This window comes from Fukomys damarensis, unplaced genomic scaffold, assembly GCF_012274545.1.
Source record: "Fukomys damarensis isolate Sample0158 unplaced genomic scaffold, DMR_v1.0_HiC HiC_scaffold_37, whole genome shotgun sequence".
In the NCBI taxonomy this organism is placed as follows: domain Eukaryota; kingdom Metazoa; phylum Chordata; class Mammalia; order Rodentia; family Bathyergidae; genus Fukomys; species Fukomys damarensis.
Window position 1 is genome coordinate 352,741 of NW_022900949.1, and position 9,748 is coordinate 362,488.

Below are 9,748 nucleotides of genomic sequence, written 5' to 3' on the forward strand. Positions count from 1 at the left end.
CCCCGCCCTCCTGCAGCTGCTGGCTCCTGTGCGGGGAGCAGCGGCCCTCAGTTCACCAGGGGAGAGGACTCACAGTTCCCCAGGACTGAAGGCGGAAGTGTGCGCCTGCTAGGAATCCTTTCACGCTCCTCTCTTCCAAGACAGGTGGACAGAAAGCGAACGCAACGGGGAAGCTGGGGACCAGGGGGAGACTTTAGGGATGGAGATGTGAAGCCGTCGGGAGGTTGGCAGGGCGCAGTCCACAGTGACAGGGCCGGTGCACATGTCCCCCGGAGCTGGGCCCAGGGAGCACTTAACCGCCCCCGGGAGAGCTCGCGGGAGGGAGCACAGAGGGCACGACACCCTGACGGGAAATCCGTTATCATCTCCTCCGTGGATAACGGAGGAGATTCGGGAGCAGCGCACGTGAGGAAATGCTGCCTTCCACCCAGCGCTAGCCGGCTCCCAGGGTGCAGAGCATCTCCAGGACACTCTGGACCTCTGTGCTGCCCACACGCGTCTCCGTGTTCAGTTCTGAGACTGATGCTGCCCTGCGCACACATTTCTGTGGATGTGGCTGGCAGACTTGGGTATTCACAGGATTTGGAGCCCTACAGGTGCACTTTTTCCGATATTTGCTGTCTCGGGCATTGATGTGTAAACAACTGCGGCATGAACACACGAGTTCATGTCCATAAACAGACTCCACACAAGCCGAGGGACACCTCCTCCTTTCTCACCCTCTCCAGGGAAAACACTGTGTAGGGTTTAGCTTAATGCTATTTCCGAGTACTCACTTTTCAGGTCCACACCTTAGGACACGGCCCAAAGCATTCGGTGCGCAGTAAACATGCAAAGGTTTTCATAGGATGCGACCTGAGGTCCATTGCACAACAGGTAAATAAAACTTTCGGTCAAATGCCAGTGACGATTCGCACATTTCCCTGAAACACCTTCAGAAATGTGCATTTTACCGTGCAGCAATGGTGATGTTCACAGCAGCGGGCTGCACGAGGGGACACTGGGGTGAAGCCCTGAGCATCCCTGTGGGGCCCTGGGAGCCCACGGCCACGTGTGGATGGCGTGGTGCCCTGCGTGGACGCCCCATGTTCCCTTCAGACCTCAGCCCCTGCCTCTGCTGTGCAAGAACCCTCTCTGCCCCTCTCATCGGGGCAGCGCAGCCCCAGGATGAGCCCTGGGGTTGTTTCAAGGGGCTGCCTGGTTTCCAGCTGCCTTCCTTCCAATTCAGTCTCATCTGGGAAGAGTGGGGTTTTGTCGATTGCGGAATGCCAGGGCCCACAAGGGTCCTTCAAATTCCTCTGAACTCGGTGATTACTGAATAAAGGGGTGAAGAAAGCAAGTGGAGGCAAAGCAAATGCAGAGAAACGAGCAGCCTTGAGACGACATTTTGACTTCCAGCGTAGCTTTTCGGCGTGTGTTAGCACGCGTTAGTACGCGATGTCCGTGTGGTGACATCTGAGCCCTGACTGAGGGAGGAGGGAGCGGACCTGCCCTGAGCACCTGTCCACTTCCTGCTTGGCCTTAAGTCTGTTGTGTGCGCCGCGCCCCATGAGGGAGCACAGCGCAGGTCTTGCCGTGCAGGCTGTGAGGATGCTTGGTCATTTCCTAACTTCTTGAACCTTGGATTTGCAGGTTGGAAATCGCTCTCCCTGCCTCACGAACGTTCTCGAAGGGCCTAAGGCTCGCTTCCCTCCTCTGGGAGAGCCCTTCTGAGTTCTCCCCTCTTCTCTTTTCCGGGCCATGAGTCTGAATTGCTCCTCGTGGCCGGAGAACGGCGCGTCTGTCACATGTTTTGCCTTTGCCAAGTTCTCCGAGGCCGCGGAGCAGTGTTTCCTGCTGTTCGCCCTGGTGCTGCTCATGTTCCTAGCTTCGCTGACGGGCAACGCCCTCATAGCCCTGGCCATCCGCACCAACGCCGCCCTGCACACCCCCATGTACTTCTTCCTGGCCAACCTGTCTCTCCTGGAGATCGGCTACACGGCCTCGGTGGTACCGCAGATGCTGCAGAGCCTGCTGAGCCGGGCCCCGGCCGTCTCCCGCGAGGCCTGTGCCACGCAGATGTTCTTCTTCACGCTTTTCGGTATCAGCGAGTGCTGCCTTCTGGCAGCCATGGCTTTCGACCGCTACACGGCCATATGCGCCCCGCTTCACTACGCGGCTCGGATGAGCCGGGGGGTGTGCGCCCGCCTGGCCGCGGCCTCCTGGGGGGTGGGATGCACGGTGGGCTTGGGCCAGACCAGTTTTATCTTCTCCCTGGACTTCTGTGGGCCCTGTGAGATAGACCACCTCTTCTGCGACCTCCCGCCGATCCTGGCCCTGGCCTGCGGGGACACATCCCGGAACGAGGCTTTGGTCTTCGTGGCCGCTGCGCTTTGCATCTCCAGCCCGTTTTCCCTGATCATCGCCTCCTACGCCCGCATTCTGGCTTCGGTGATGGCCGCGCCCTCTCCTGAGGGCCGCCGCAAAGCCCTCTCCACCTGCTCGTCCCACCTGCTCGTGGTGACCCTCTTCTACGGCTCAGCGTCCGTCACCTACCTGAGACCCAAGGCCAGCCGCTCGCCAGGCACGGATAAACTGCTGGCCCTCTTCTACACGGTGGTGACGTCCGTGCTCAACCCCATCATCTACAGTTTGCGGAACAAAGAGGTGAAGGCGGCTCTCGGGAGGACTCTGGGAGGCAGGAAAGCTGGGACCCGGGGACAGGCACCGCGGCCCCGCAGACCCGCTCGCGGGAGGACATGCGGCGCCAGAGCGCGAGCGGACGACTGAAGCTTCTCCCAGAAGGGTCGCTGTCCCTTCCGCGTCTTCCTGGGCTCGGCTATTCGCTGGTTGCGAACTCTGCAGGGAAGTTGATTGCTAAAGAGTTTTGCGGGCCGAGTCCAACCTTAGACAGGCATCTGAAAGCACTTTAGTCCAGAGAATGGAAATCGCCAGCTCACGTCTCAGAAGGCTGGTGCTCTGTCGCTCACATTTCCTGGATCCTTGGGGTCCACCTCACTTCACACCTTCAGCTCTGTCCTACATGGGTCTTTTCCTATAATAACGCACAGTGTTATTTCTATGCATGAGAGTTTGAAAATTCTCCGGCTCTAAGTACTGACACATAATATGGTCAAAACGTGGTCTGTGAAGAGGATACCAGGCAAATATGCAAAGAATCCCCCCAAAACCCCCAAACTTAAATTTCAGAGATATTTTCTACAAAATATATTAGAAGAAAAGTTGAGGTAATTAAAGTTCAAGATCGGAGAAGAAACCAAACTAAGAAATAATTGATATAAACCATGATTAAGGTTCTTGTTTTATCCACAAATTTCATAGTGCAGATGAATCTGGACTCATCACACTTGGAGATCATGCAGAAAACTGCCCCTGAGAGGCACGAACATGGTTACACCATACTCGGTAGCCATGGGCACCTATAAAGGCCTTGTCTTCAGCTGGAACATCTAGTTTTCAGAGAACTGCTGTACTAGCATGTATTCAGTGAAGATTTAACAAGTACTCGTATAACCTGACAGACAGTGAAAGCCGTGACTACTTCCAGGACTGAAGGTTAGCTGTCAGATGCAAGACTGAGCAGGATGTGTTGTTTCTGCAGTCGGGGGAAAACACTTGTGCTCACTAATGAACTGGTGTCTATTTAGCCAATCGCCCCTCCATTTCCCAAAACTATCCAATCCATGTACACCTAGTGCTTTGTGCTTTTTTGTGTGTGAATATTGATTTAAAAATGCACTTAGAACCCGCAAAAATGCCCGACTGGTTAACAATTGTGCTACACCCATGGCAGGAATATTCAGTGCAGACAGTACAGATTGTCGTGGTTTATGCCTGCGCGTCCCCAAGCACCTTATGCACTCGTAGGCCAGCTTTCAATCGGGAGCGGATCGTGGGGAGGCCACAGGTAAGTGTGCTGTTAGAAGGCGGGCCTGGCTTGAAGAAGCAGGTCGCTGGGGTTTGACCAGGAAGGGCGTCTCTCCCTCCCAGGCTGCTGCCTCGTCTCCCTGCTTCATGACCGCCATGATGCGAGCAGGTTTCTTTCAGTGAGGTGTGTGAGATTTGATCCTGGGGCAAATCAGGGCATGAATAAAGAAAACTGTGAAATCCGAGTAAAACTCACAGTTTAATGATGCTAGTTTTGCCATGATCTAGAAAACTGTGACTTTAAGAGAAAGGGGAACTGGGTGAGCGGTGAATCAGAGTTTTCCATACTATCTTGACAAATTTTATGTAAATCTATAGTGATTCTAAACAGTCTTTAATAAAACCATTTTATTTATCTCTAACAATTTAGAAAGTGTATGTTGCCACAAATGTATACACACACACACACACACACACTGACACAGGAATTCTCCAGAGAGAATGAGAGACAATGTCACCAGTCTGTCTTTCCCTCAGAAGTAACATGTGCTACAAAAAGTCACCGAGGGAGGGAAACCACCACGGGAGCAGAACCTGTCAGCAGCTGAGAGGTTATAGGGATCCATGGTTGTTTAGGGACCTTTTCGGCTTTGTCTCCCACAGTTTCCATAAAACAACCAGGGAAATGAAGTGAACTGTACTGAATATTTGCCCATGGCTGCATTATACTTTTAAAAGTTAAATTCTGTATTCCAATTTTTTGATCCTACTTTCCAATAGAGAAGTATAATTTGACCCCTTTAAATTATCACATATATCATGCAAAATGTGACCCTATATTCATGAACACTCATTCAGTAAAACAAACAAATAGAAGAAATCTTGAGTTCAAAGTAAAGTGGGAACACAACGTGCTAACACTTAGGACATGCTGAAAAACAGTTTTAAGAGAGAAATTTGTATCATTAAATAGCTACAACAGAAAATAAGAAAAGTCTGAAAATTTTTTTAAAATCTAACATTGTACCGTAAGAAACTAGAAAAAGCATGGAAACATATGGAAAAGGAAAGAAATAAGAAAGATCAAAACAGACAAAAAGTGAAATAATAGAAAATATCAATAAAATGACAAGGTGTTGCCGTATAAAAAAGCCTTTAGTAGACAAATTGTTTTTAAAAGAATTTAAAAAGTTAAAAAGGGGACATTATAGCTGATAATGTGGGACCCTAGATATTTAGTCCCCTCCCCCAAAAAACCCTCCCCGCTTAGCTCAACTAACTCCATGTTTAAGTTGGGAAACTGTAAAGCAAAGTGACAGAACCGACCCCCAGGTGAACTCAGGCAGTAAAAATTTGCTCGGTTTGCTTAGTTTACTTAGCTGTGATAAGAACAGTCAGGCGGATGGGAGGAAGGTCATTCCAACCTCAAGGAGAAAGAACAGGAGATTCTGTAGAGATAAGAAGAGCACACCACATTCCTGAGCACACTGACCTCTTTTTGAACCAGCCCCCTCCCCAACCTGAGGTAATCTTCCTCCCGTTTTTGCAAGGACCCTGGTAACACACAATAGATTTAGAATATTAGAGAAGAAACCAATAGGATAGAGAGAATTTCAAGCCACCCAAACCCTATAAAAATAGGCTAAACTAGTGGGTTAGGACTTCCAGTTTGAAGCTGCTGAATCGGTGACACTGGGGGGGGGGGGGGTCCAGGCTTGAGCCTGCAATAAACTCCTCATGTATTTACATCAGAAGAGTTTCCTGATGGTCTTCTTGGGGATTTTGCAACTGGGGCACAACATTTGGGGGCTCATCCGGGATCCCCAATTAACCCAAGACTCTCTCTCTGAAGGAGCCCAGCCTGCAACAAATGCACACATAAGTCTTTTATTGTTTTAGTTTCTGTTTTGTGTTTTGAATCTCACGAGATCTTTTGCCAACTATGGTCCACAGGCTAACGAGCCCTTACGGAACCCAACCGGTGGGGAATCATAAAGAAGACGTTCCTGACTCCTTCTATACTTAAGCAAGGTCTGTACTCTGCTTCTATATTTGGGCAAGGTCTCTGTGACTTGCTTCTATAATTTGGGCAGGATATTTATGACTTGCTTCTGTATTTGAGCAAGGTCTGTGTGACTTGCTTCTATAATTTAGGCAAGATATTTGTGACTTGTTTATGTAATTAAAAGCTTTTCATCTGAAAAGGTAAGATGGATCTCTCCCACGCTGGTGTTATTATGCCACCACCTTGGTTTTGTTTTGGATCCACTTGGTATTTGATGTCTTTTGGTGTCTTCTGTGATTATTTAAATATAATTTCTTGTTGTTGTGTTAACCGTGATGGACGCACACAGAATGGGGCAATCTCAAATTACTCTCCTTTCCTTAATGATTGAACATTTTAAGGACATGAAAGCTAGAGCACATGATCTATCAATAGAAATTAAGAGAGGAAAATATCAGACTTTATGTGATTCTAAACGGCCAAGCTTTGATGCCAGTTAGCCATTAGGGGGAACTCTAAATTTGGAAACCATATGAAAAGTTAAAATGATTGTTTTTCAGAGCCATCCTGACCAGGTCCCTTACACTGTTATTTAAAAAGAGTTGATAAATAACCCCCCTCCCCTTTTTCTGATTAAGACCTCTTTTGCCCTCACAGCCACCGGGGCCAATATTGGTTACCAAAGAGAATTCTGAGGATCCGGCTCCAGGAACACCCTACTGGATTGCTTTCTCACTAAATTTTAAATTAGCTCTTTCCCTGAAAAGGAAGAGGAATACAGAATCAAATTCTCCAATGGGAAAGAAGAAACTAACTGACACAGCTCATATTGAACCTTAACCCGAGTCCCACTGGAGAGAATGACTGCCCAACTCTTTGGAAGGGAAAAGGCGTGCCCCTGGGATTTCCTGGGTTCCCTTTCTAGGACAAGGAGGCCAGCTCACCGTTAACGGAACAAAAGGAAGACGAATGGATAAAATCCTCTGTCTAAATGGTGAGATCCCCTGGATTGCTCCCTGGTTTGTCTTTGGAAGGGGCCCCAGGGAAGGAATATATTAACCTCTTGTGTGACTGTATATATAAAAGAAACTTAGTTTAAAAACTAAATAAAACGAGCTACAAAAGCCATCGGCAGCCTCCTCTATGCATCAAAACAAAGGGAAAAAGAGCTTGTGTTTAAAGAGCCCACCCAATAAATAAACAAGGCCGTTTTCTGGAATGGCACCCCACCCTTTGTTTATCTTGCATCACCGAACAAGAAAATATCTAATGGTTGTGGAGAATGCCAATACTAAACCAACTGTTCTTAAATGCATAATTCAAAATTTTGATAGCAATTTTATAGGGGAATATAAAATAAAACTGCAACTAAAGATGCTTTAAAAACTTTGTGAGTCATCATGGTCTCAGCTAAGCCAAACTTTGCCCCCAGGACAACTCTAAACAGAAGGAAAGTTATCTGCCTTTATTTTGCTTACCTGAGACTTTAACAACTTGAGCTATTTAGTTTTAGTTTTAAAACAATTGCTTGCCAAATCTGCTGTTTTCCCAGGGCGAACTTACCTCTCAGAAAATGTGACATTGCTGCAAACAAATCCCAATGTTTCCCCTTTGGAGGAAATCGAACTGCCTCCCCCTCCCTGAGTCACTAAGATTGAAGGTATAAAAGAAATAAGGGGCAAGAACAAAACTGTTTAGCTCTACTGCACTGGAGGGTACAAATGGGAAAGCATGATAGGACTCAGAAAAACGATGAAACAGGGCTTGCACTCAGATTACAAAGAACTAAAATGAGAAAATTTCTAATAAATTAAAATCAAGTAAGAAAAATCTGAAAGACAAAAATATAAGAAAAAAAAAATGAAACACTGCAAACCAGAAAAACTGCAATTGTGTTTTACCAGACATCAAAAGATTCTTACAAAAAATCAAATTAGAAATTTTAACTATTTAATAAATGTATCTTTGTTTCAATTTGAATTAAGTTTAATTGGTGTGCTTTAAACATTTCTTGTGCACTGCAAATTCTTGAATTATGATTATAGGGTTAACTTGCTCTTTTCTGTACTTTGTCGATAAAAACTCAAGGTTAATACTGTTCTATTGGCAGCCAATCAAATTTTAAGATGTGACAATCTGAAAACAGAAAAAGGACACTTTAAACTGAAGTTTGTTATAGAAGGTTTATAGTGAATGAGACAGCAGAGGAAAAATATTATGAAAGCTATGGATAAAAGAGATATACTTTTGATATGAAAGGATTTTGTATGATTGTCTTGTTAGAAAAATATAAAGAAAGGCATACAAGACCAGAAGACTTAAATATATAGAAAAGGGATATGGAAATAATTTAACAAGAAAATATGTATATTTGCTTGTTAGTTTCAATTTGTTACAAAAGGTTTACTTTTATAATAACAAAGAGTTTTCATTCCTTTTGATTCTATGAGATCTATTAATTGATCTATAAGAGTTTTAACTAGTTTTAAATAAAAGAGGTTCTAGGGCTAGAGATTTCTTTAGCTCAATGGTGCTGCCACCTACCTTGTAGGCACAAGGACCCAAGTTCAATCCCCAATACCAAAAACAAAAAAAAATAAATAAAAGAGATTTTATAATTTAATTGGCCAAATACATTTGAGCATATTATAGCTTCATAAATTGTCTTATATGTTTGTGTCTATCCAATTGTTTAAAAAAATGTTTGTCCAATTATATTTTGATTGAAATAACAACAAGGATACTAATAATTTAATTTCTATAACCTGGTTTTATAAGTAAAAATTTTGTCAAGATAATTAAATATAAACTCAAATCTAAATAGACTCCTGTTAATACTAAAAGGACAACTGCTCAGAAAAATTTATTCTGGTCTTTATTCACTAATAGAAGCCTCAGTAGTTTTCATAGCCTTCTAAAAAGATATACCCCCAATAAACATGGCCAAATATGTTATTATAGAATATTACATTGGTTATCATCAAAGTGTTAGATTCTAAATATGTTATTATGTTTATAGAGCTCATCTTCAAAATAGAATTTCTATGAAAAAATAGTTAATAGGTTTTATTAGAAATGCTGTTGATACCTAATTAATTAAAGTTTATGAAGTTTCATACATAAAACTATGGTTATTATTAATTTTCTGTACTAAATAAAAAATAGGATACTAAGAGACTATTAATACTGCTTTAGGAGCCAAAATATAAAGTTTATACTGCTTGGAGATAAAAGGACTTAAAGCAAATAAAAAAATTTTTGAAATAAAAAGTTTTTACAAGATTTAGATTCTATATGTTAGGAGATCACACATGTTAAAATATAACCCCCCCCCAGCCATTTTATATCTTACTTCCGGGTTCTTTCCTGACTCTGAGTCCTTTATCCCGCCAAAATTGTAAAGCACAAAATTCAAAAGACAACCTGGCTTGCGATAGGATAACAAAGACCACTTCTCCCAAAAAAAGATCTTCCGGTGCCTGCCCTATAAATATCCCAGTACTCCCTCTCCTCGCTCTCACTCTCTTGCTCTCTGCCTTCCTGCCTCCCGCTCGCCTCCCTACAATAAAGATCTCCTGCCGGACCTCTCGGTGCGTGAGTGGCATAATTGGGCAAGGGGCACCCAAAGGGGGCTCGAGACCCCTTTCATTGGTGTCAGAAGTGGGATCTGGGATTGCCAGGCCCACAGGCTAAAACACCTGAGGCCTGAAACCCAGATTCTACGGCGCCCCTGCTCAGCCCCCGCCCGACGTCCGTGACCATTCTCCTCATCGCCATCTTTGCAGCCACCACCGACCTGCTGATCTTCTGACCCACACTTTTTTGGGTAAGTTCCCCTTTCAGAAAAGTCTTCAGGGTAATGGGGACCCCAGACCT

General features: G+C 44.9%; 1 protein-coding gene across 1 annotated transcript; it reads left to right on the top strand.

Annotated features, from left to right (window-relative positions):
- Window positions 1–1,687: 1,687 nt before the first annotated feature.
- On the top strand, window positions 1,688–2,810 carry LOC104876359 (olfactory receptor 10C1). Its single transcript, XM_010644328.2, has one exon. It carries the CDS (start codon window positions 1,741–1,743, stop codon window positions 2,767–2,769), a length of 1,029 nt encoding a protein of 342 aa, XP_010642630.1. The 5' UTR covers window positions 1,688–1,740; the 3' UTR covers window positions 2,770–2,810.
- Window positions 2,811–9,748: the final 6,938 nt, after the last annotated feature.